The sequence below is a fragment of the Xiphophorus couchianus genome, chromosome 5 (genome assembly GCF_001444195.1).
Source record: "Xiphophorus couchianus chromosome 5, X_couchianus-1.0, whole genome shotgun sequence".
Taxonomy (NCBI): domain Eukaryota; kingdom Metazoa; phylum Chordata; class Actinopteri; order Cyprinodontiformes; family Poeciliidae; genus Xiphophorus; species Xiphophorus couchianus.
In genome coordinates, this window is record NC_040232.1 from 30,433,770 (window position 1) to 30,461,027 (window position 27,258).

General features: G+C 38.8%; 1 protein-coding gene across 3 annotated transcripts; it reads right to left on the reverse strand.

The window, feature by feature from the left end:
* Positions 1-120: 120 nt before the first annotated feature.
* qtgal (queuosine-tRNA galactosyltransferase) lies at positions 121-26,698 on the reverse strand. 3 transcript variants are annotated; one of them, XR_003595517.1, is made up of 14 exons: positions 26,200-26,698; positions 25,886-26,002; positions 25,695-25,794; positions 24,800-24,864; positions 22,251-22,316; positions 18,445-18,540; positions 12,889-12,984; positions 10,963-11,087; positions 8,386-8,521; positions 8,214-8,282; positions 8,023-8,097; positions 7,292-7,411; positions 1,015-1,066; positions 121-333 (listed from the first exon to the last, which is right to left on the reverse strand). XR_003595517.1 is itself a non-coding variant. In XM_028017702.1 (13 exons), exons 1-12 carry the CDS (start codon positions 26,311-26,313, stop codon positions 7,331-7,333), a joined length of 1,140 nt encoding a protein of 379 aa, XP_027873503.1. In that variant the 5' UTR covers positions 26,314-26,698; the 3' UTR covers positions 121-333; positions 7,292-7,330. The 3 variants fall into 3 exon arrangements, 2 of the variants coding, with proteins under 2 accessions (XP_027873503.1, XP_027873501.1); XM_028017702.1 differs by lacking the exon at positions 1,015-1,066; XM_028017700.1 differs by lacking the exon at positions 121-333 and having other exon boundaries at positions 385-1,066.
* Positions 26,699-27,258: the final 560 nt, after the last annotated feature.

Consider the following 27,258-nt stretch of genomic DNA (forward strand, 5'->3'; position numbering starts at 1 on the left):
GACTCCGCTTCAGTGACACGCGAGCTCTCTCTAAAACCCCTCCCTCCCACAGACTGACCGGAAGGAAAGGTGCGGACACAGTTTTCAGTTAAACTGCCTACTAAAGGCTTAACAACTCTTTATGTAATTGAAGTCTGGGCTATTTTAGGTTTTCTATAAAACCCGACAAGAATAACCTGCTCGTTTCAGTGTGGCTTCGCTTCATAGACAAACTTCTGCAACAGTCAAAACAGCACGCAGACCAACAAATGCATGCTCACAAACCTGTGAAAATGTCTTTGGTTTATTGCTTGGTTTGCGTGGGCCCACAGTTCACAAGGTGTGGTAGTTGAGCTGCCGCAGGTGGTTGTCAGAGGAAATGAAGGATACACGTCAAAACAAAGATCCCGAAGCAAAACTGATTTATTTCAGCAACAAACAATTTAAATTGATATAGCTTTCCTTACACGTTGAGAAATATATTTCAAGCATTTACTGTGGGCTATTTTGCTACAACTCATCTGTTTAGCAGAAATGTTTCATTTCATATGAAACAAACAGTAATAAAAAACAGCAACACCTGCTTTAATAACCAAGGTTACACTGTGCTTGATTGGCCTATAGTGCTAAGCAGCCTGGACTTTATCATTAATCACAGATCAGCTCTATGCCACACACACTCCCAAGAGTAGCAGAAGCATCAACCTAGTATTGCACATACTGAAGTAAAAGTACTCAATGACTGGTAAACTCCAATACCTTTCAGTAAGATAACCTTCCTCAATATCGTTCAAGTCATGTGTAACCGACAGAATTGAACACAGACGTGAGTTACACTTTTAAAATGAATTTCAGAAACAAACTTTTTAAATAAATCGCTAATTTGTCGAGATGCTCCTTTATTTGCAACGTAACGACAAAGCGTCGAGCTGAGAATCAACAGCAGAACAAAGAAGTTGTTCCAGGATCTCAGGGGGCAAAGTTATGAGAAGTCCCAGTCAAAACTACAGCAGATGACAGTAACCAGGTACGAACCTTGTGGCTGCTTATCCTGCATTCCAGTTCCCTCTCAATTCTGAATTTGCATCTGGGAATAAAATCAAAAACCTGCTTAATAAAAAGAATATTTCACTGAATTGTGATTCAACGAATGTTTGTCAGTAAGTTTTGTTGCTTTTTAGGGAGGCTAACGGCCAGTCAGAGCGAACTCTGTTTTAGCAATTCAAACAAATCAAACTGAAGATGTTTGTATCTGTGTAATAATCGAACTGCCAGCTGTTTAAGACACTTGCATTTTAAATCGTCCAACGCAATATTATCATGGAATTTGATTATAAACGTGGAATACATTAGAAGATCTGAGGCTTTGAAAATACCAAACAGAAACAAAGTCTTTCTTTTTGCTGAACTTTCATTTGAATGTTAATGAATGTTTTGTTGGCTGAGAAAATGGTGATAGAAATTAACAATAACAATGTCTTGTTAAAATGTAGAAAGAAAATAGCAGCTATTATCATTATTAAAAAAAATGATGCAATGGCATTTTCACTGAGGTTGTTAACCACCGATTTAAGTTTAATCCCTTGAGTCCACATAGCTTTGAATGGTGTCACATTATCGTTTACGCTCTGTTTTACTGCCAACTCTGTGGCTCACATTGCTCCACTGGTCTTATTATAGCTCTGCTCCATGAGCTCCACAACCTAGCCTTCCTGGAAAAATACAAAATAAAGGTCTAAATAGAGCTGAAGAGAGAAAAAAAAAAAGTCACATGTACGCTCCAAGCCCCCGTTTGCATCCTGAGCGGTTTTCCCGTGAGAAAACACTGTGAGGGGCGAGCATGATACTCCGTCGTCACATTCCCCTCGACTGCCAAAGTTGTGCAGCACATTTAGAGAAATACTGTAGTGAGGTCCTCCACCAAACACTCACCTCCCCCCTCTCTCTCCACTCCATCAACACACACACACTTCTGCCAAAGTGTTGCAGGAAAAGGGATTAGAGTTGGCTTAGAGTCCCGGTGTAAGTAAAGGCACAAGAAAACAAAGAAGCACCAAAAGGGCCAAGCTTTTAATAAAAATAAGCACAGTCTCATGTGAAATCCCTAATTATGTAAAAATAATTCAATTCCATTTTCAAGGTATTGCTCCAATCTGTAGCATTGTGCATGTAATGTTTTTTATTCCACCTTTCTTTTTTAATATTCGAATTGCACTTTAGGTTGTTTTTGTGAACTCTTTTATCCAGCAGGCATGTTGTAAAATATTCTATTCGTAACAGAGAGCGGGGACTGAAATCTATCAGCCGAGCTGCATTCAGCAGTAAAAGGAAACTAAACCCCACCAGAATTTGTAATGCCAACCTCTTCCTCTTTTGAAACTCCGAAAATAAAAACACTTTCACCACACCAGTGTCCAAAGAGGCTAAAGACGGAGCCCTGATCCAATCACGTCCCCACCGCACAGGTCTGCTGCCGCGATGCTTTTGACCTCAGACGCTCCTTTGACCATCTGAAGTATTTCCAGAGCAGCGCAGCCTCTAACCTCCTCCCCCCCATCCGTCTGCAGTCACCTGGCTCTTCTCAAGCGGCCTGACAGAAGGAACGCTTCCCTGTCTGTCCTCAAGCTGCCCCCCTCCTGAAGCCCTCGCACTCACATTCCTCTATCTCTTATTTCAACCCCCGAGACCTTTGATTTCCTCTTTCTTTGAAAGAAATCTTAATTTGTCCACAGTGGGCAGCTGAGAAACTTCATGGGCTCTTTAATGAACCAAAGTATCTTGCTCAAGAGCAGTGGTGGTTGGCTGTTGAAAGAGAAGAAAGAACATTTAGTCAGGAAGTACACCACTTCATACTTCCCTGCATGTAGGGCAACAGATAGAGGTAGTGAAAGTGAGAGAAATCGTCTTCGGTCACCTCTATCTGCCAGAGAGATTGCAGTCCCCCCACCTCTGCATAAACTTTAGGTTGATCAACAACTGTAGTAACGATTGTAACAGTATGAAGACCCAAACAAACAATGAAGACACATTTATCTTGCTTGTTTTCATCTTAAGTATTTTTTTACAAATCTAAACTCGGCTTCTAAGCTTAGCTGGTATGAGTTTAGTTTTGTAGATTTTACAATTCTCTAATGTAGAAGTATAGTAATATGTAACTGTTATAAAAAAGTTTTTTAATTTGTTAAAATTATCATTACAGTTTGCTAAGGTACAGATAACCTGCAAAATTATCTGCAGAAGAGCTCCTCTGCCTTCTCCCAGGGCTAACTACAGAAATACAACGGACCATCAGAAACGACCAATCACCACCAGGAGGAGGGTGTTAGCACTGTCTGTCAGGCTCATGTATGCGCTGCTCACATCCTCCCCTCTTTCTCTCTGCTATGCTTTAGCTGGTTCACCAGCTAAACAGTTTTCCTGGAAGTTGTTTCTCCACCATTAGCACATTTAGCAGCGTGTACACAAGCATGAGCGACAGCGCTTAGGCGCTCCACCAGGCTCTGATTGGCTGTGTCTCACCAAGAGTAATACATTTCTGCAGATGACAGTGGAACCACTGGGAGCAGCTGGAGGAGCTTGATTACCTCACACATTATCTGTCTCATACTACACCGTCACAACATAGTGACAGTTTAAACAAATATGCAAAACCCTTTTTCTCTCCTTACAGTTACAGACTGCAGCTTTGAATAAATAAATACATTTCTCAAAGGAACAACAACAAAACTACCTGCAGTTGGTCCACAATCATAGCAACAAATTCCAACCTGTAGTAAACTGCAGCTAAAACGTGGCAGCAGTTTAAATGTTCAGAAAATGGCAGCGACTACAAAGACTCCTCTGAGATTACACTGGTTTCAACATGGTTGGAAGTCTGCTCTGTTACCGCTCTGGTAGCTTCAAGTTGAAAAAAATTAGGCTCTGTAGTATCACAGTGAAGATGCCAACAGAGTTATCCACTGCTAGAAAGATACTGATTACTCACTACTATTAAGACAACCCCACTTCTAAAAACTTGAGCTACTCCTTTCACTGGTAACATTTGAATTTCACCACAGCCTTGATGTACCGCTTAAAGTAGCAGCTTGTTAGGAGCATGTTTGAGAGAACCAGGGCATCATAAACATTTATGGAGAAGTGATGAAGTGTAGATCGTAATCTATTAAAACATATTATCATACTGAAATGAAAGTTTTTGAGTTAAAGGTGCTTCAGAGATAAAAAAAATGAAAAAAATAAAAATAAAAAAATTAGGGACTTTCTCTTGACTGGCCCATGAACTGTGTAGGCTCAGCAAATTAAAGACCATTACAAAGAAATACAGAGAAATGTTTCAGTCTTAGTCATTTTAAGTACACCCACTCTAGAGTAGAGGTTGTGTCATGCTGCGGGCTGCACGGTTGCCTCTGACACTGGAGCTGCTGAATGTATCTCAGAAGATAACAAGACATCTCACGCTGCTAGAGCCCTCGTTCCATATGAAGATTTTAGGTTTATCAGCAGCGTAGCAATCCAAAAAAAAATATGCAACAACAACAAAAAAGAAAGTTATGCTGCTTAATTCTGACTAGTGACGGTACCACTGAAGACCTGGCACAGCAATAAGCTCAAAATGAATATGAACCTGACAGTCACAGGAGGTTTAGTGGTAGAAGACACCAGCAGAAAGGTGCTACATGACTCCAGAAAACTTAGGAAGGTAAATTGGGCTAATAAATGTTTGGTTTTGTAACCTTTTATAGCGAATACACAAAACAGACTGACTGAATTTTCCCTCCATATTTTCTGAAGTAGATAGTGATGACTGAGAGGTTCTATTTATGAAGATCATAACTGCAGGTTTGGCTTTCAGCAGATACAAAAAAACATGTTTTAATAAGTTCTCGTTCTGTCGAGCTAAATCTATCGTTCAGTGGAATCTGTGAGTTTTCTAAATATATTTTTACGATACAGCAGCATCATTTTTATTCGGTTGAAGAGGTGCTAAAGATTAATAACAGGAAGTGGGCCGTGGAAGCTTCCTGGTTTCAAGTCAGCCCACTCCTCTTTACTTGCGCAAGCATCTTCCCTGCGAAGAGATACTGAAACAAAGGAATGCGGCACCGTTTCTGGTGAATGAAAAAGCCCCCGCTCTCTGACCTCCGCGACCTCTCCACTCTGACACTCGCAGCTCTTATCTGTCTTTATCAGCAGAACTACACAGAGATCTTGCAGCTGCGTGTCTTTTTTTAATCCTACAGACACTTGTGGGTTTATTTGACCAGTGAGGGCACGCAGGCCCCAGAGTCAGGGTCATCCATTGTGCCTGGTGGGTTTGGTTATCGGCTCTGATGCCTGCCGGGAGACGGAGTGTAAACACTTAGCAAAACTCTGTTTACGCTCTTTGAGTCTCTTTCATAGATTCTCCATTAGGGCTCGCTCTGGTCATCCACCAAGTGATTCATCATGAGGGCCGAGTGAGTAAAGCAGACGGCACTCAGACAAAAAAAAGTTTTTTTTACTTACACAGCTTATACAGAGCGATGTCACAACGATAAATGTGTTGAATCAAATTATAAAGCAACTTTTAACTTGACAATAACTAATGTCTGGGGTGTTGTTAATCACCTATTGATAATAAAGTTGTTAATAGGAGATGTCTGAAGTATATGTAAACAATATGACTTTGTAGCGATTTCCCTGCAGGCCAGATCATCTTATTCTATGGTTTGACTTCTCATGGTTTTCTTTTTACAACAGCTTGTCTTTTATCTGGATTTCATTCAGGTATAAGCAAGTATAAAGCAAAAAAAAAGAAAAACTGGACTTTATCATCTTTTTTAACCATGATTGTGACTTCTTTTTAAACTTCTGTGGGCAGATTTACAGTAACTCTGACCATGCTGCTGACCCAGAAAAAAAAGCAGAGGGGGGAGAATTTTAAGGGTAAGATCTGTTTACCTTTGGGTAAAAAAAAAATCTCTTCTTTCTGTGGGGCAAAACAAACCATTTTTTGTGTTTATGTATGACAACTGTGCCCTCTGAAAAAGGTTATTGTTCTTTAGATTTCATAAGAGAAGCAGAGAAAGAAAAACAGAGTTGAGCAAAATCCATCTTTCATTTGGAGCAGATGTGTATGAGTGGATCTGATTTTACATGGTTGCATCAGACAAAGGACTTGTTTCGAAATCCGGTCATAAAAAAATCCCACCCCTAAGAAGCTGCACATTGTGTGATGAGACTTCCTTTAACTTTAGGACATGTGTTGGGCTTCAGTATTTAACTTGTGAAGTCCAAACTGGGCGTTAGAAACATAAAAACAGTTTCCAGATTTCTAAATAGGACAGCTAACAGTGCTACCTCTGAAAAGACAAAAAGAGGAAAAGAGGAAGACTGACAAAAAAAATTGTCCTCTTGGACAAAATATGTATATATTTTTTACAGGTGAATCTGAATAAATTAGAATTTCATCATAAAGTCCACCTACTTACATAGTTCAATTAAAAAAAGTGAAACTTGTGTATTAAAAACTGGTTTAAAGATGCTGCTCAGGTGTTCAAAGTCCAGTTTTCAAAGTAAAGTTTGCATTTAATTTGGAAATCAAGGTCACAAAGTCTGGAGGAAGAGTGGAGAGGTCCAGAGCCACGTTGCTGGATGTCCAGTGTGACGTTTCCACAGTCAGTGATGGTTTGTCGCATCGTCCGCTGGATTTTATCCGCCACAAAGTATCTAACAAATCTAGTTGAACTAAATTAGAGAAACAAACTTTGTGATTAAGTTCTTAGTTACTGAGATGCACCTGTAGTTACTTCCATGAACTCTTAGAAATAATAAATTAACCTTTTCTACATGAGCAACAACCTGAGTAAGTATTCTGCAGGGGCTGCTTGGTTCCTGCGCGGTTTCACGTTTCATCAAGCATCATTTCATATACCTTATGAAACCTGCTTCGCTTTTACAGTTTCACTCAGATTCCGCTTAACCAGAAAAGACAAAACGTTAAAGTAGGTTTCTCTAAGAAGAGGAATTTACTGTAAAATCTCCACAAAAAGAGCCAAAAGTAACAAATTTGAAACAGTGGAAAAAGAGAGAAGCAGAAAACCAGACCTGTTAACCTCGCCAAGTTAAACTATCAGGACTCGAAATTCTTTACCTTTTTACACAGTCAAAGGCCCTTTTTATTACACAATATAAACGTCTTCATTCCTCTTGCTTTTGTCCTTTAATCCAGTGCTGCTGCTTTCACTTCACCTCCCGGTTATAAACACCCTATCTCTGAGTTTGTGTTTATGTTTTCATAAATCAGTCTTCTGCATTCCTGTGTCTGTTTAACCTGCGGGGCTCCTGTGGTCTCCTGCAGCACGTTGAGCCGTCAGTTGAAATGGTAGTAATCTGTTCCTTCCTTCAGCTGCAAAGAGTTGAGATTTTCCTCCAGGACGCCTCCTGTCATGTCCTGCGAACGCAACCACAGCAAACATGAAGCTCAGCCTAATACAAACAACAGAAGAAGGATCAAACGATGAACATGGAGTAGAGGCGAAACGTTGTGACGCTGTTTAGCAGCTTCGTTTTGTGTTGCTTCTTGTATTAAATACAACACAACAGTTTGACAAAGATATTTACGTCTTAGATCGAGTCCAGACTTCTGTGTTTTTGAGTTTGTACCTCTATTAAGTTCCATAATTGAGCAATTAGAAGACCCCTTCTAATTGGTCTTCAGATCTGAATCTAAATCTTTCGCAGTGATAAAAAGGGAAGCTTTGTGAAAAAAGCAGAAAAATCTGAATTTCAACAAAATTGTTCAGCTTTAATAATCAAACGTAAATGCTTTCTTCTATGTAGCATGATTTAAAGCATGAGATGTTAGCATAAGCATCTCATGATCAAAAGATCAGGCTGTCGTCTCTTCCCATTTCCTGACAGCCTCGCCGTATGTTTGTACGTTTCACATCCTGTGCAAGGCACACGCCCTGAATCATTATGTCGTTAGGCTGGAAAACGGGCCAGAGGGACGCGCGGTCAGAAACAACAAGCATACAACACGCAAACACGATCTCGGCTCACCAGTTTAACGCAGATAATGAAGGGGCCCGTGGCCTCTTTGTAGTGCAGGACGGGGACCGTAGGCTTTGGTCTTTCCTGGAGTCATATCAACAGAAACGTCCGTAAACATTAAACAGTTTATACGTGTTGGTTAAATGTTAAGAATCAAAGACCTTGCAGATTTTTTTTTTCCTTCCAATTAGTGATTTCACCTTGGATTCCTCATGTGTGTAGAATCGCTTCTGAATTTTTTTTTCATCCACATCGCAGAACGCTTTGACCTAAAGAAAACCAGTGAACGTCGAAGTGTGCCAACAAAGCATCAAAAACTTAAAAAAAAAAAAAAAAAAATCGATAAATGATTCGGCTAGTGTCCCACATCACCTTCTTCTGATTGATCAGGCTCAGGCTTCGGTAGAGCTTCCTCCCCTGTTTCCCGGCATTCCAGATCGTGAAGCTCTCCCACTGGCTGAGAACTCTCTCCTGCAGAAAGTCAACGCGCAGCTTCCAGATAGTCTCCCTGATTGCAGAAAAGAGAAAAGTGGTTGTAATCATGGTGCCTTTTCCAAGTTCAAACTTACATAACAACAACTTTGTTAGATCAATTAGTACAAATTAATTTTGTAATAAATTCATTTCTTTTTACCGCTCTTTTTAAATAGTTCAGTTAGATGAAGAGCATCTATGAACACTGGTTTTGAAATCTTGCAATGTGGACGTGTGTGGATTTAGGTTTGGACCTTGAATAGCCAATTCTCATGGATGGTGATATTTTATAGTCACCATCCATATCTGAGGTTTTTGTATCAATCCTATACAAACAGACAGTGCTGAATTGACTTAAATGTTTAATTGTTTAAACACAGACATAAATGTATTGAATTACAAATGTATTTGATAACTCTGTACCGCTATGACACTTAAATACACCAATAGCTTCACAAGCTTGGTCTAACATGTAAAAACTGACTAAACATTAATTTGTTTCGTCAGTGCAATCAGGAGTATAACAGCCAAAGTAAATCAAATAATAAAGAAACTGCAACTAACAGTTTCTTTATTATTTAAATGGTTTACAAAGTGGAAATAGGAAACTTAATATAGTAAAATAAATAACACAACATGCTGTGGTTCAGAACACGAAGCACAGAATTAGACTTAGCAGATCTGCTCTTATGGATCTGGCACATTGTCACCAAAACCCAATCTAGAAATGTTTTCAATATCGGGACAGATGCCGATATTAATATTGGATTGGTGCATCTCTTCTTCAGTTGTAATAAAAATGCTGTATAAATATAACTTAAAAGACATTTCACGTCACAACTGAATGCTTTGAAATTGGGTCTCTGTCTCTTTAAGAAACTATTTCCAACCAGTCATCACAACTTTCTCCATTAAGCCTTTAACAATGTTTTTAGGAGCATTTCGTAGAGAAGTAGTTCCTATGATGTGCAATTCCACCAGGCGTTTGCTAATTGCTGCTACCACTAGTCTGGAGGAGCTCAGAGAAAAAGGCGGCACCGCATGAGACCGAGCGTTTATGCACCCTGAATGGCTGCCACTGGAGACTGAAGGATTTTTCAAACACAAGTGAAAGAATAAAAGCAAAACTCCACATATGTTTTTGAGGAGAGAATAACATTATAACATGATGTAAAAATGTCAATTCAGTCCTTTTAAGAACAACTAAGGAAGTACTTTGACTTGTCATCTGATGCTCTACCAATGTTTTCTGTAAATCTAAATATACCCCAATGTTATCTGATTGCTAGCATTCACACAGAACTGAAACTATAACAGCAGAAGGTGTTTACACCATAACGATGACTGACTGCATTTATATCAGAGACTAAAAACGGTTGCTGGTCTTCAAATCCGCTGAATCGCCACATACATGCAAAATTTGATGACAGTAGGCAGAACGAAAACTATGAAACTAGCATTTGTGCTTTTTACACCTTCGCTGAAACTGAGCAATTATCTGCACACATTCAACCGAAGCGCTTTCTCCTAATTTTTCTGCAGTGAAGCTTCTTACTGCGTGTACCAGAGGGCCTCATATGACAAACAAAACCCATCGGAGAGCCTGGGTGGTCTCAAGAGGTTTTCTTTGCTTTGCTTTTTCTTTTCTTTGCTTTACCATCGACTGCAAGACATGGCAGCAATATGGGAAGGATTTACTAAACACACAGCTGCCACTCGCTTTCAAAGACCAAAAATAAAAGCCTTTTATTTTAGTTACTGTCTGACATTATCCTTAAAAATGAAAAAAACTTTTCACCTCACATAAGATCAGCTGCACTGTTTGGCAGACAGAAACAGGGCTACGGTTTCATTTGGCTGACTTGAGGAAGTAGTTAAGCAGTCTGTGGGATGGGGTGTCAAGAGTGGGGGGGAAGCGGAAAGCAGACATGCCTGAAATAGACCTCCCAAAAGAGACGGACGATGAAAAACACAGAGAAGGATGTGCATTAACACCAGGCAGATAAATTAGACTCGGGAAGGAAGGAAGGATATAAAGGAAGTTCATTTCAATTTTCATTTTACATTTAAAGATACGCTCGCATGCATGGACACCTGCAGGCTCCACATGGTGGAGTTCAGGCAGCTGTGAGCCTGACACACAGCATCCTAAGCACTTCTGTTCACACCAAAACACGATTTTCTACGAGCGGATGGTTAACATTCCAGGCAGAGAAGGCCAAAATTCCTGATCTGAATGCTGGGAAAGTGACTGGAATTCCAAAGACATTGTCATAAAATCTGAAAAGTCCGAAAAACATCTCATGAGTGTGTGTCAGCGGGAGTATTTGGGTTCGTGTGTGAGTGCATGCGAGAGCCCTGGGAAACTCAGGGATGGCAGTGGGCAGCTGGGTGTAGGTGGAGGATCAACACTGTGACCAAGTATGTGCGTGTGAGAGAAACTCAGTGGGAAGGAGGGGGAACGGTGAGACTGACTCGGTCACAGAATGAGTAGCAGCCGCCTCGTGATACCGATAAACCAGCAGGCGCTGGTCCACCCTGAGCGGAGAGCCTCCCTGACGAAGGAACTGGTAGAAGAAGAGCAGATCCTCCGGGACTCCCTGGAGAGAAAACAGAGAGATTGGATCTCTGTCAGTAAAGATGCAGCATGTGCTGTCAGTAGTAAAGCCTGTTTCACTTCCAACACAACTAAAAGTGATGGAGATAATGATTTTTACGTGTTCTTCAGTCGCACACTATCACTTTCTAGCTCAATCAAGTAACTATGTTAACCTTCAGTTGCTATAAAAATGTTGTACATATTAAATATGACATAAAAGAAATACGACTTCTTAAAATTGGGACTCTGTCTCTTTAAAAACTCCTCTTCCTTCTGAAAAGTGCTCTATCGACACTGTAACAACGCCTTTACCAACGTTTCAATGAAATGTAGCTCCTATAATGAGCTCAGCTGATGCGCCGTTCCACCAGGAGTTTGCTAATTGCTGCTGACTAGTCTGAAGGAGTTGAGTTGGGAGGACTGCTCCAAAGAGGACATTCGTTCTCAAAGGTGGTGCTCAATCCCAAGCATTTTGGTGGTGCAAGCATTTTGCAGGGCTGAATGGTTGCCACGGGTGATTGAAGGTCTGCATGAACGAATCAAAGCAACATTCAAGGTATGATTTTGATGAGGGAATAACAATATAACATGATGTAAAGCGCAAAAAAGTACATTTTACATAGTACTGCCTGTTTAATGGTGGTAAATAATTTTTGCCACCCAGCATTTGCGTCAAGACATGATGCAATAGACTTTGAACATGTATCCATGTGTGAAGCAATAAGCACAGTTTGTGAAACATCAACTGTGTTTTAGCGTGTAAAAACAGATGTCACTTTGTGTATTGGTGTTGCCCTCATTTTTCTCTTTTTCTATTATTAATGATCATCTGACCATATTGGGCTGAAGGTTCAACGACTCCATATATGGTCTAAGAGTGACCTTCAGTGGTTAAATAGCTAAATCACCAAGGGTCTGGTAAGGACAGACCCCTTTGTCTGTCCTTACATCAATGTAAGGACAGACAAGGACAGATATTAAGGATAGACATCAATGTCTGTCCTTAATATCAATGCATACAGAAGAGTAGAGCTGCTGCTCCTCCACAGGTTTATTTTGCTGACAATGACTTTTGATTAGGCATAAAGAAAAAAACGGTTCTAAAAGATAAGCAAAAATTATGTTTTATTGTATTTAAGGTATTGATGAGTATTATTATTAATATAATTGTCAGTAAATTTAACAGTGTATTACTTAAATTGGTCTCTTCTTTTGTATGTTTTCTCTAAAAATACCTTCGTTGATCCAACCAACCACAGTGAACATATGCAACACAAAGATCCCACCATCTGTAGGCAGATCTTTATATAATCACCAGTGATAAAATTATAATCAGTAATTATTGATGCCATTAACTTACATCTTCTGTCACAAATATTGTTCCAAAAGCTAAAAACTATAGTTACTATTAGATAAACATAAACACTAGAATTTGGGATGGGTTCTGTTGTTTATATTGTCATTATGAACCTTCTAAATTGCTACAATGTTCGTTCTAAGCTAACTTTATCCGCTCGTTTCACGAGAATGTAATGTGTGGGTTAAAAAATGATAAAACTAACAAAAAAAAAGAAAAGCTTCTGTACATTTTACTTTTTACAAAGCACCACTGAACTTGGAGCAGATTGTCGATGCCAGTGTGATTTTTGTTGTTATCTGCTTGTTCTCTTCTCCTCTTTATCTGTGTCTAATTCAGTGAATACTCACTGCTGAGAGAAAATGTAAACAACAATCCAAACATTGTTGGAAAAAAATGTGCTAAACAAATGAGCTTAAGGAATGGTGTGAGAGTTAAATCTCACCTTGCCTCCTTCGTCAAACAATCCGACTTTCATGAACAATTTCCTTGAGCAGAACCATGTTGGCATGACAACCGTGGGCCCATGGGAGGTGTATGCCTAAAACCAAATACCAGGTCCAGATATAAAACAGGCAAGTCAGATAAATACACAGAATCAGTTTCTAAAAGTAACAAAAAAAACAGAAAACGGGGGCATTACTACAATTTTTTAGAATATTTGATAATACAAAACCTAGAACAAAAAAACAAGACAAACCAAAATCATGACAAGCATTTAATAAAGCAACTATACGCTCTGCTACTGTGGTTGTGGAAAATACATTCCTCTGCCTCAGAGGGGTAAGATTTTTCATCAGCAATCAAGTTTATGAAACAGTTTTCTAAATTCCTGAGAAGTACAAAAACTTGGTTAAGAACAGCCGTGTCCTGGGGCGTGCTGTGGTGGCGTAGGGGATAGCGCGACCCACATTTGGAGGCCTTGAGTCCTCGTCGCATGTCTTCCTCCCTCTTCTTCCCCCTTTCCTGTCAGTCTACTTTCATATAAGGGACACTAGAGCCCACAAAAAAACCCCTGGAAGGGAGAAAAAAAAAAAAAAAGAATAGCCGTGTCCAAACCCAATAACAGAAAATAATGAGCCATCATCCTGAAGACAGAAACTTGGCAGTAAAATTTCAATGTAAATCAGTAGTTTTCAATGTTGAGCCTTTTCATTCATATGGTCTGAAATACAACTACAGGTACATGAACCAAAGAGCTGTGCAGCCTTAGATTGTCACTAATGAGGGAATTTTATATTTTTTGGTTGACCTTTGATGACCTCTAGAAACATTTCTTTATATCTTTAAAATGATAGCGGCACAAACGAAAATTTCTGCTGCACAAACTTTTGACACCAATTTTGTCTGATTTGAAGAAGGTGGGGGGCCCAACTTCACTCAGGTGTTTTAGCATTGTTTCATTAGTTCTTGGTGCAGCGCCACCACAGATGAGGGAGTGAACTGTTTTTTTTAAAATTTTCGTTCTGTTGGGCACAGTTGCAGTGTAAAAGCAAATTCTGCTCCCCAACTGAACCGAGTCTACGAGACTATCAGGTGTGAAAACACCCTTATTCTCATTTAAGGCAGGACTTTGGCCACTGAACAGCAATCCAGTCCCTTTTTCCTCCTTACTCCAGGTAAGACGGTGGCTGAACACAAGGAATGTGACAGCAGTAGGCCATGTTCTGGCCACCATATTAAGCCATTGACTCTGGCTTCAGTGTGCACCTTTTGAGTCTCCCTGAAAGCTTTTTGGGACATGTTCATGGTTGTGTTTAATTTCATGGGAAGTGACAAACTTTGAGATCTAGTCACTTGGGATAAAACTCTCCTCTTCTATCTGAATCAGTTAGCATACAAGTTAGCGCAAGATGTGAACAGGGTGTAAACATCTAGGAAGTCAGTCACATACAGAAGTAGCTTACTCAAAGTAGTGAAACTCACATTACACTGCTGGGTTATATGTTGAAACCAGACTGATTTTCATGGTCCAGGAGTGTTTCAGAGTCAACATAAAGTCCAATGGAGTTATTAGGAGACACTAACCAAAAGCTTCACAGAGGGGGAGAAAAACACTTCTACTCTAATCCTGAAAGCAAACCAGATGCATAAGCCTATTAAAATGAGCAACAAATTAACTAATTGCATAATAACTTAAAACGAGTGCAATAATTTTAATTTAGACAACATCTTTTAAATAGATGCTCCCCTTCAGTGTCGTTGAAAAGCCGGCACTTTGAGAAACATTTGACAACCAGTCTCTTATTGTTTTGGTTGTTTTATTTATTATTTAAAATGCTTTTCAGTTCCAGTGTTTTTTTTTTCCCCCATCTTTGAGTTGGTATATACTTGCATTAAAAAGCTTTTATTATTATCATTATTATTATTATATTTGAAAGTGGTCTCAAAATAAAAACATTATTGTTTATCGTATTACTTTTTGTAACAATATATTGTCCAGTAAAAGTTTTTTATCATGGCAGGCCTACATATGCATACATGTTCTCTTCCAGCACAGAAGGAAAAACATTCATAATCCCCTCCTCACAGATGATCTCTGACTCATTTGTGTTTTTGCTTCTCTTCTTTTCTCTCAAACTCCTTAATGCAACACAACCTCAGTACTTTTTCTGCTTTAAAAGATGAAGCCCCCCTGACAGTCCACCCTTCCCTCCACTCGCCTCGTCTTGTTTACCCTTTCCTCTTTGTTTGGTAACAGTTTCTACCTTATGGACCTGAAGGTCATCCGATCCACCTCTGCCTCTGACCGCATCACTACATTTCACACAGCGTGCCTGTAAATGCACGTGCGTATGCACACATTTTCACAATAGAATGAACTACTACGCCCTGCCAGAAATGTTTCACAGATGTAGAAAATTGTGCCAAACATCTGGTTTCAGCCAGCTACAACAGCTGGACTGAATCTTATCTGGGAAGTGTGTGTATGTGTCCATCTCCGTGCGTCTTTTTGCCTGCCTGTTGTAATATTGCAACATTTTGAACATGTAAGCTGTGGCCAAATAATGAATAAGAGGAATAAGAATGAGTTCTGGGAAAACAGCAGGCGCAGTAGGAGGCTGACTGTGACTAATCAGAGGGTAGGGGCGCTTTTGAGTCATCATACAGTACAGACCAAAAGTTTGGACACACCTTCTAATTCAATGGGTTTTCTTTATTTTCATGACTATAAGGCAAGAAATCCCACTTATTAACCTGACAGGGCAGGTTGACCTATGAAGTGAAAACCATTTCAGGTGACGACCTCTTGAAGCTCATCAAGAAAATGCAGAGTGTGTGCAAAGCAGTAATCACAGCAAAAGGTTGCTACTTTGAAGAAACTAGAATATAAGGGGTATTTTCAGTTGTTTTACACTTTTTTGTTTAGTGCATATTTCCACATGTGTTATTCATAGTTTTGATGCCTTCAGTGTGAATCTACAATGTCAATAGTCATGAAAATAAAGGAAACTCATTGAATTAAAAGGTGTGTCCAAACTTTTGGTCTGTATATATGAAGTTAAATATGGGGAGCAGCACTAGATTATGTGGTTTAATTTACTAAGCTCTTTCTGTTTATACACAAATTATACCCAAAGTAAAAGTAAAATCGGGTAGTCGAAGGCAGGGGAAAGAAAAGGAGTGGCTCACCACCTTCAGAACCAGTGCATGATCTCACTCTCATGCTCCATGAAACCTAATATCATACAAATATCCTGGAATGTCTGCTGAGTGCTTATGCAGATGGTAACAATGTGCATGCATGTTACAGAAAGTGAGTCCAGGTTGTTCTGTATCCTTGGCAATGGTGTGTTTTGCTAAATCAGAACTGGCAAGCTCTCCTTTCAATATAAATAGAAATACTTCCCCACCATATCACCAGTTCCCAGAAAGACTCGAGCAAACCAAAAGTATTTACTAAAAACCTGAATTCAAAAGATGTTCACTCTTTTCAGATATTGGACGAGCCTAGATTGTGAAAGATAAAAAAAAAATGTTGAAAAAAATAAAGATTGTAAGATAATCTATTAGGCACATGCTATGCAGTCTGGCTCTATGCTGTTGATTTTATGCATTTCAGTTTCCTCCTTTTCCGGGATAAAATGGTAACTTGTTTTAATATTAGTAGTCCAGTATTAGTATTGTTAACCTACAATAAGAAACTTGAAATGTTTAAAATGTGTTTAGTGTCCACACTTTGAAATAAACAAAAAACAAAAACAGTTTCTCAAACCGTCTTTCTAACACATTGTCAGAAATCCATCGGCAGTGAACGAAAGGCAGTAATTACTAAACTACCAAACAGCATCATGTAGCTAAACTTCAAATGTTTCAACTGCAGAAGAAAGTTTCCTTTGAAGATATTTTGTGCTCACAGCGTGAAAATGGAAGATACTTGAGCAGCCCTCTCTTCCAGCTAGCTGCCTAGTCTAGCGGCTAATGCTAACATTTTGCTAGATGCTTGTGCTCTTCAGAATGCTCTGGTTTGTCTGTTCCACTTCAGATGAACTGACATATCAACATTGTAATGTAGTGTCTGATTACACACAGTCAAAACAATTACACCAAGCTTTCTGTCTATAGACTTAATTAGACAAATGAAAGTATCCAATCTGCTCACAAAAAACACAACCTTTGAATACTGGGTACATTTTGTGCTCAAGCTGCACGCTGTAATTTATCCCTGACAGATCTAATTTAATACAGACACATTCTGAATATGATGAAATGATGGAAAATATCACAACTATTATGATCATTAATAATGGTAACACTGATGCTGACCTTCAAATTGATAACGATGCCACGTTTCGACAAGGTTTTTTTAAGTGCTCCAGTCCGTTGGGCCCACTGACACTTCTGATAGTTTACTTAATTTTACATGGTTCTGTCAAACAGCTTATTCACATAAGCACAGGAATTGTTCCCTTTTCAAACATCTGACTACAAATCACCAACATTACAGTTTTCCTTTTAAATATAGGAACATAAAATCCTTAAAACCTAATGTTAAATGTCTGCCAGACTGTTGGTTTTTCACCCCCACCGTTTGTGCAAACCTTTTAGGATTTTTATGACAATACATCCTGTTTTTATACATTTACAGGGACTCTGTCAATTCATTGTGGTTGTCGTGTTTTTCCCCCGTCCTCAAAAGGGGGCACTGTAACACCTAATTATTTAGGTTTTGAAAATATGACTGCGACGTATTTTTGTAGACCACCTACAATTGTATTTTCTTACCACAAGTGAAGTGCCAGTAACCACTGACCAAGCAACATTGCATTTAGATATCATAAATAAACGTATTGATAAATGCGATAAAAGTCTGAAACACATAAACAAAATGGTAATCATTACGCAAAAGAGTAATGTAATGTACCACATTATATCATTAGCGAAGGTAATAGTAAACCTTATGTGCATGTTTTTTTTTATTTATAAAGTATATTTTGAATTAAAAAAACTGAAACAATCTACTTCAGGCCTTAAAAACGGGAACATACATAATTGTGCAAATTAATTGAAATAAGGTTAATTTCCAGGCCCTGCAAAACCCCAAACAACAATAGATAAATTTGTTACATTTCTTATTTTTAATTATATTAATCTATTTACAGTAGATCTTCAAGGTATGTTGTAGTGTTAGTCTAAAGCTAGCTGTACAGTCCAAAAAGTGTTGGATGTCTGCTGCAGGATCAGTTGGAGCAGAAAGTCTCCACAGAAAGAAACGCAATTTCTTTGCCAGTAAAATCATTTTTTCCACTGCCAACAGCTTCCGTCAACATTCCCCCCTCTCGGTTGGCAGTGTGACCCGTTTCCCCTGCTGAAGCTTTGATGGGCTCTGAGGGCAGCAGTGACACTGCCTCCGCCCTCCGCTCCTCTGCCACGTTTCCGTACAAACTGTGAGCAACACGTATGTATCCTGTTTCTATCCGACCTAGTAGCTGCCTGACATGCGACCTCTCACCCGTGCATGAAACACAAGCACTGAAACAGACGAGCTGCGTTTGTTTACCTGAGTGAGGAGCTGATCCTGAGCCAGTGAGTTGATCCAGCGAGCGTATCGCTCCGTAGATCCCTCCGGCAGCCGCTGGACTCTACAGCCAATCAGCTATTATGAAAACACACATGCACACCATCATACGAGCAATGAAAATGTTTGCTTTGACAGCGTGTCTGGCGTATGTTTGACTGCACAGGAAAGCAAAACATGGTGTGCTGGACTTGAAATTGTGAGAAACTTCTTTTTTTCCATACTTTTTTTTTTCACATAAGAAATCGATGCTTAAACAGTGACCAGAATAAAAACAATTGTTGTTAGTTTCCGTTTGGATGGAAACCAAGGATAAAAAAGCAGTAAAGAAGACATTTGAACAAGAGTGAGTCGAGATAAATTAAATTGAAGGATAAATATATAGTATTAAGTTAAAAGCAGATATTTTTATACACTGTTTGTCAGTGTTGTAGTACTCGAAAACGGTCTTGGTCTCGAGACCGGTCTTAAGACCATTTTTTGATAGTCTCGGTCTTGTCTCGGACTCGACCACATTTGGTCTCGGTCTTGTCTCGGTCTCGGACATTGAGGACTCGGTATTTTATTTCAAGACCGGTCAAGACCACAACTGTGAAAATAACGCTAAATCATCAGTATCAATTTCTTTAAGATCCTTCTTTTTATTGGATGCACTCCTGATTCAAATCCAAGCAATAACCCGTCTCATTGGTAAATGCATGTTGTTGTTTTTTTAACTGCTGTCGCCCCACCCCCTTTCACCTTGAGCGCGGACTGCAGCACTTCGATTGAAAGTTACAAGTGGTTGTCTGAGAAGGGGATAAGATGTCGGCCAAATCATCGGTTATAAAATTTGGCTATTTAAATCACAAACAATACATTTGTAAAGCAACATTGAGAAAAAAGCATACAGCGCAATGTAAGTTCTGCAGTGCTTCACTATCAGAGACGGTGGGGACTACGTCCAACTTTTATCGACGACACCTTGAAAGAAAGCACAAAGAAAGGTAAGCTGTGTGTAAAAGTGATATTAGGAAAGCTAGCAAGTTAACGTAAGCAATTTCCTCGGTATCAAAATTATTCTACCCGGCCATCACACAGTTCTTATTTCAATATTAGCTACACATATTAAGTTAGCTAAAGTTATATATGTATGCTTTATCTTTTAGTGTGAATGTTCTCCTTTCTTATCCGCTATTTGCCACCTAGCTTGATGCACAAGTTGTCACCTAGTAGTGTTTGTGAAAACATGTCGGACATTACTGATTTAATTTAAAGAAGTGTTGATTCGTGTTGTGCATGGACAACGCTGTTTCAATTACAGCTTTCCTGAACATGTCTCCGTATTTCTGTCGGCTTCATGAGTGGATTGCAGCACATAGGTGGAAGCAGAGCAAAAATAAAAGTCTGAATAGATAATCGTAATATATTTTGGTTCTTGTTCAATACTTCTCATGAAGGAGAAGACTGATGTGGAAGTCTCTACCTATGTTTAATAACCATAATAAGGTGACGTACGTAACCATGACAGAACAATGGTTCGTAATGGTTCTGTCAATAAGTCACCATGACAGAACGTAATGGTTCGTAATGGTTCTGTCAATAAGTAACCATGACAGAACGTAATGGTTCGTAATGGTTACGTTCTGTAACGTAACCATGACAGAACGTAATGGTTCTGTCAATAAGTAACCATGACAGAACCTAATGGTTCGTAATGGTTACGTTCTGTAACGTAACCATGACAGAACGTAATGGTTCTGTCAGCATGTGCTGGCTTGTGCTGGTGGGTAACCCCAATGTCTCCAAAGCCATCATATATAATTTATTAATGTGCCAAACCTGATATGCTTAACCTTAAATAAGTTGTATTTTCTTGCATTGGTCCTACAATTAACATTATTAAGGGAAGTAAGCAAATGCAGTTAACCTTGAGAGACTGAGTCGACTGGACATATAATAACATCCTGTTCCTAAGTTAGATTTTTTCTTTCTCATGAAAAACAATTATGAGACAGTGAATGAATTCATTCACTGTCTCATAATTATGAACTAAGGTCAATGTAAGTTACATTGACCTTAGGAGCTGGATATAGCTCCTGACATTGAAGATAGGGTAAAGCTTTGGCGTATTATGAAACTGCTTCCAGTTGTATAATTTTATTTTTGAAACGCATGCAGTTGGGCCTCTAAATGTCAGATTTCTTTATTATGTATGTTATGTATAAGTTGCTACATCCATTCAACAGCAGAGTTAAAGATGCAGTATGTAACTTTGTTAAAACAAAAAAATATCTTTGTAAAAGTTATATAGTTTTTTTTATATATTTATGTCACTATGTTGTGTCAGTATGTTATGAGACCGACAAGCTGTGAAAATATTGAGCTCCTCTGCCTTTTCTCCATGTTCCCAGTGCTAACTGGAGAAATACACTGCTTGGTCAAAAACAAACCATCTGATCCAGCAAAAGGGTCTTAGAACTGATAAAAGTCAGTCATGTTTTTGTGCACGTATTTCAATGGGGTTTGTATTTCTGCAGATGGCAGTAGTCGCTCAGGGAGGAAGTGAAGGAGATCAATCTTTTTTTCAACAAATTATCTGTCTCATAACATATTGTCACAACTTAGTGATAGATATAGATTTATTTAAGAAAAGTTATATAATGTAGCTATAATCTGTATACGAGAGAGAAACGAGAGAAATGATTGGCATTTTTTCAGTTTTACATATTTGCACATGGTTTTGAAATAGCACATTTAAAAACAACATAAATGTATGTACTGTTCATGAAAGGCAGAGAAAATACTATTTTGATCGACTTTGATTGTTTGAAATTCTGTGATTACAACATAGAAGTACTAAATAAAGATGTTTATGTTTATTCCAGTTCTCTGTGTAAAATATCTAGGTGTTTTTACGTGAATGTGGGTCTTTTAGATCAATTTTAGTGATTTTGATCATGTTTCACATTTTATTGTCACATACTGGCGCTGGTCTTGGTCTTGACTCGGTCTCGACTTCCCTCGGTCTTGGTCTTGACTTGGTATCGGACCCTAAAAGTCTTGGTCTTGTCTCGGTCTCGATACACTCTGGTCTTGGTCTTGTCTTGGTCTCGGGTTAGGTGGTCTTGAACACAACACTGCTGTTTGTTATATTGTTTGACAATAGATCACAGATGCACAGACCTCCATACACTACCCACCAAAAGCACATCAATATGTGGCAGGAGGAAGCTGGAATTGAACTCACAACGTTCGGATTGCAAGACAACTACACTAAATAACACTGTCTTTAAATAAAATAAAATAAAATATAATACAACTCTTTACATTTTTTCTTTTGATGCAAATAATTCTGGTACAGAAATATTTTATCTGATGTCAGATTGAAAAATAAAAGATAATTTGTCTTCTCCAACCACATGCAAATCTGTTCTCAACTGTATGTTTTTGACAGAGCTTAAAAATTACAGTGAGCCACAAAGGTCAGGGTGTTTGTACAGGGGAGCAGGCCTGCTGTCTCCATGCCGTCTCAGTCATTTCCCTCACACACACAACCTTTGACCTCTGACCTGGCATGTCAAAGAAAGCGTCAACACCGGATACTCTCACTGTTCCACGTGCCAGCTGCCCATACGCGCACCCACGGAAACATGCGGCCCAATGAAGATTTCTTCTTTTATTTCAACAAATTGAGAGAAAAGGAAAGAGCCGAGGAGAAGTGAAAAGAAAGAAGGGAAGTACGGCTGAGCAAAGTTGAAAAAAGAGAAGGAAGTGACTAAGCAATGACAGTAAAAAAAAAAACTTACAGAGTTTGGATGGAGGATAGATGTTTCATACTGCAAACGGACTCTCTGGGGCAACATAATGTCATCCTAGGGCAGAAAAAAATAACTGTAAAATAAAATAAAAACACATAAGCAAAGTAAACATTCATCAAGGCTCAGTATCACTTCATTGGATAAAAAATATATATTCAAACCATGTTTCAAAGACTTTCTAGAATGAAACAGGTTACCAAAATTGAACGTATAAGCTGAACATGTATTGTGTGTAAAGTGAGTCTAACACTTCAAAACAGAAACACAGAGAAAGGCATTGAGAGAGCAAGAGACAATGTGAGAAGTCACACTTTCTCAAATATAAATTGCTCTGCTGTTACAAGCTTTTCCACTCTGTAAACACTGTGAAACAGTCTGTTATGATCAGTCATTCTCTGATTCTCATCATCATGAAATGCAAACAATCTTCAAACTCAGGCTGTTGACAGGCCATTCAAGAACACCCGCCATCTGCATTGGCACAGATATTATTCTGGTATCCATCGATGTTGCACACATACAAAATGGAACTGATGGATTCCGTCTCGGGGGAAAAATAGTGCAACGTTGCTGCTTTCACAGGATGTAAATGAAAATGATAGTAAGCATGGGTTGGTACTTAGATGTCAGAAGTCAGTGACATGGTATTTTCGTGACACAGTTTATCTTTTAGTAACAGCAAGGTATAACATATAGTGGAGGGGAACTTTTCCTCGATTCAATAAACACGTAAAAAACAGTCTGATACTGTTACGGTAAATCAAATGTTAGTGCAATCACAATATATATCCACTTCCGCACTGCAAAGGTCAGAACGTTCAATGATAAGAAAGACTGACAAAACCTCAATAACTCCACCTCAGTTAGCATGCTACATGCTAATAATAAACATCACAAGGTCCAAAGTGGATATGTGATTACCATGTTGGGTGAAAACCAAACGAAGTATTTCAGGATAAACTACCATGCCTGTTAGCTTGTAAAACTACTACTAACAGGCATGATGTCAAAGATGTAATAATTTGAGTTTGTTTTCCAGCAAAGAAAAAACCAGGCAACTTGTAGCCATTCGATCACAAACTCTACTTCATACAAAAACATTTGAGAAATTTGGGGTGTCAACATGACAACACACAAGCAAATCGACGACAGAATGTCTGAAAAATGTAAGAATCGAGGTGTTGTTTCAGTCTAGTCAAAATCCAGACTTTAACCTGTGGCGGGACCTTAGGAGATCTGTGTCTGCATACCTCAACGTACAGAAGAAATGTTGCAAATAAGGATGAGACAAAAATTCCTCCCAAACGATGCGAGGCTGATAAGGTCACACAAAAGTTATTGCTGCTAAATGTGGTTCAATAACAGATTGAATCTCGGGTTGCACTTAGGTTTTCCCATGACCGTTACCGAGATTATCACAAAGATTGTCTTTTAAATTTTTTCCTAAGAACAAGCCAGGATGATCTCTGTCATGTTTGGCACATGAAACCTGACATCTGTTTGTTTTTTTTACTGTTAAAATCTTTTCTGAACAGAGAACATGTGTTCACAGTCTATCTAAACAGTCTAAAGTAAAAAAAACTTTAACGAAGCTCACAGAGCAGCTTGTTGGGATAGACTTAGCTTAATACCTACGCTTGCTCAATCAAACTGACTAAATAATTATCATATTGTAAAGATGAGGGAGGAAAAATGAAAGCAAAGGATGAGTTAAAAGATTAAAACTAAAGTTAAGGTTTAAAAGGACAGGAAGTAAAGACATAAATAGAATAACTGCTACAAATAAATCATGCCAGATAGGTAGAGGATTAAAAGGTAAACTAAGGCTTTTTACTTGCTGCTTGGACCTTCAAGTATTCCTTTTTAGTATTTTAAAGTGAGGTTCTGTTTGGAAGTTATCACCAGGAGATAGCAAACATCTTTATGTAGTTGAAACAAAGATTCCTTTCACAGCTGCTGACTAGTCAGAGCGGGGCCAAGACAAAAAGTCTGCCACGTTAAAACAACTGCAATCTCAAACCTCCCACTGCAGTTCATGTGAATGCAATCCGTTAAACCTTCAAAACTTTGTCACATTTGCCTTGTGTTGCATTATTACACACAGGCCTTTGTGTTTTGCACAGAAGACAGGTCAGTGTCTGTGAAAATGACCTTTCCTTTCAAAACACATGTAACAAAAAAAGACAGAGTAACAATCTGTTTCAAAAGTAAAGCAGTACTAAAACCAAAAACCGTGTTGTGGTTTAAGTGACTGCAGTTATAATGACCTTCACAGTATCATACTCTTCTATCAATACGTACTTTAGGCAGATAAGCTTTTAGATATGTAACCACAGAAAAATGTACCAAGAAACAGAGTATTTCACACATGAACCTATCGTGGGATGCCAATACTTTCACTTTTATAAAGTTTGTGTTATGACAGGTCTGCTAAACCTGAAGAGGATAGCTGAAAGTTGTGCTTTATGTATATTTAAATAAAATAATCAGTCATTATTTTTGGCGTTTCATTAAAAGAAAATCTGAAGCACACCTACCGCATCCTGAAAGCACAAGTACCGTCCACTACTCTGAGTCACTGCCTTATTCTTTGCAAATCCCACTGGAAGACAAAATAACACAGCATGTTTCTGTGTATGGATCCACCATAAAACAAGCATAAAACAAAACTACAATTATTACTTTTAAAAAAAAAAAGAAACTTAAATTGCAAAAAAAAGAAAAACGCCAATAGAATACAAAGACATGTAGTTAATCATAAAATTATTTATTCACCAGGCAAATTTAGATTAAGAGTGATCTGCTCATTTTATCTACCTTACTGAAAATAATGTGAACAGTTCTGGAGTGATCCAGATATACTCTCTGAGAGCACTGAATGGTTGACAAAGTGCTTCACTGCAAAAACACTAAATCTTACCAAGTATTTTTTTTCTAGTTTCTAGTGAAAATATCTTAGTACTCTTGAAATAAAACAAACATGACTTACAAGTAACATTTCAGGAGCCAATAATTCCTTAGTATTGATGAAAAAATACCCATTCCAGTCACAGATTACTTCACTTATAACAAGGGAAAATGTCTTGTCATAAATAATCTGCCAATGGAACTAGAACTTTTTAATCAAGATTAAGGAGTTATTGACTTAAAACAAGCTCCTATATCTTGCTGAAAAGTCATTTTTAGTCAATTTTGTCTAATTTAAAGTGCACCAAGATATCTCTAAACGCCAGAAACCCTAGCCAGCTTCAGAACAGAACAGATTAGGTTTCCAGCATCAGTTACTATGGTAACAGACCTAGATAAGATGCAAACCATCTGGTATGATAGTGAAAATCCAAAACTGAACCTGAAGGAAGCTCTAAGCCTTTTATCCTGTAAAACCGTGAGTCTATCAGCTCAAACACACAATCGACGGGTAGTTAAGCTGACCTCCTCCAGGTTGGGAAGAACCGTGACCAGAGATCACCACTGAGATTCCCCGATCCTCCATCCTCTCCCTCCAGCCCTCCAGCACTTTCCTGGAGTCATCCTGAGCAACATGCACAGGGATAAATAATATGTCATCGGCTTCACATTACAACTTCAGATGCACGAACAAGAAAAAGAACAAACCACCATACTGTGCTTGCATCATCAAACACGGAGAGCTCCATGGAGCCGGTGAAGTCTTGGTGCATTATGGCCTGCAGACACTCCACCAGCCAAGATGATGCGTTGTGCACCGGCATGATGATACTCTGCAGGAGAGAGGAAATGGAGAAAGTTCTGACTTACTGCAAATGTTTGATGCTATGACAACCAGAGAAAAACAGCAACAAGGGGCATGAGTATGAATGAAATAAGAGGGTGTTAAGTCAGAGTGTTTGTAAATGTTGTCAAAGCGGGCTCAAAAACGTTTGCTTTTTAATTTATTTTAATGCTGTCCATCACCCACCACATCCGCCGTCTTCCTCCTCTCCGCCTCTGGCTGCTCTCCTCCTCCGTTTTCTCTCACTTCTCCTTCCTCTTCCTCCGCCGTCCGGAGCCGCTTTGCTGGATTCGGGTCCATCCCTAACGCCGCTGCCGCATGTCCCCACTACCAGCGCCGCTTTCAGTGGTCGCCTAGCTTCACCTTAGCTGCTTGAATCTGGTATGAAGTACAGGCTACTTACGGTCAAGGAGTCAGCCATGAGGCTAACACGTGAATAATACTGTCATTAAGCCGTAATTTTGTAACAGCTAGCAATGTTACATGTATTTATACCAGAAAACTGCATTAATAAAACCTGCTCTGGAGGTTTTAGTGGTAGTTATTAGGGCATTTTTCAACGCGGAAAGCTTCAAATTGAACTGAGCAGTGTGAAACGTAGCAACTTCCGCATACAGTGAATTCAGGACGCTGATTGGCTGTTACAAAACACGGACAGACACTGGATTGGTTCTTTTCGCTGCCAGTTTTCTGAAAGGGTGACGTTTACGTTACGGTTCTAACTTTTCTTTTGAATAATGATTTCTGCATTAGGGCCGTTTTTATTATTAAACCCTGTTTTAAACCATGTACTAAATTAAAACTATGTTTTAATATCAGGAGGCTTGATGAAGTTACAGGACTTTGGGAATTGTGTCTTTTATACACAGATATATTTTTATATTCAGTTTTATTTCTAACAGATACATCAATAAGAGTGTTTTTGATGAGTTGTGTAAAACCTTTAATCTGTTTATATAAATACAAAGTTATATAGCTATAAAATATATCGTCAGTGTAATATCAAATATATCAAAGCACACTTTAAATATATAGAAGTTAGTTGTATTTGTCTTCAGATTTTAATTACACTTTTGTTTTTCCTTCATAAGGATAAAAACAATAATGAAAAGCAGAAGAGGAATATTTAATGTTTACATAGGGGCTGCACTTTCTAGCAGTGGTTACCAATAACCACATAATCCCATTCTTACGTGGAACTGCAGGTTGCAGCTAAGAACCAACGTTGGACAGATATTGAGTAAA

Coding starts and splice junctions, on each gene's coding strand:
- qtgal (XM_028017702.1), bottom strand. CDS start 26,313: ATGGACCCGAATCCAGCAAAGCGGCTCCGGACGGCGGAGGAAGAGGAA. Junction 8,283..8,385: donor GCCTGATCAATCAGAAGAAG/GTGATGTGGGAC, acceptor GGTTTTCTTTAG/GTCAAAGCGTTCTGCGATGT. Junction 8,098..8,213: donor ACACACATGAGGAATCCAAG/GTGAAATCACTA, acceptor ATATGACTCCAG/GAAAGACCAAAGCCTACGGT.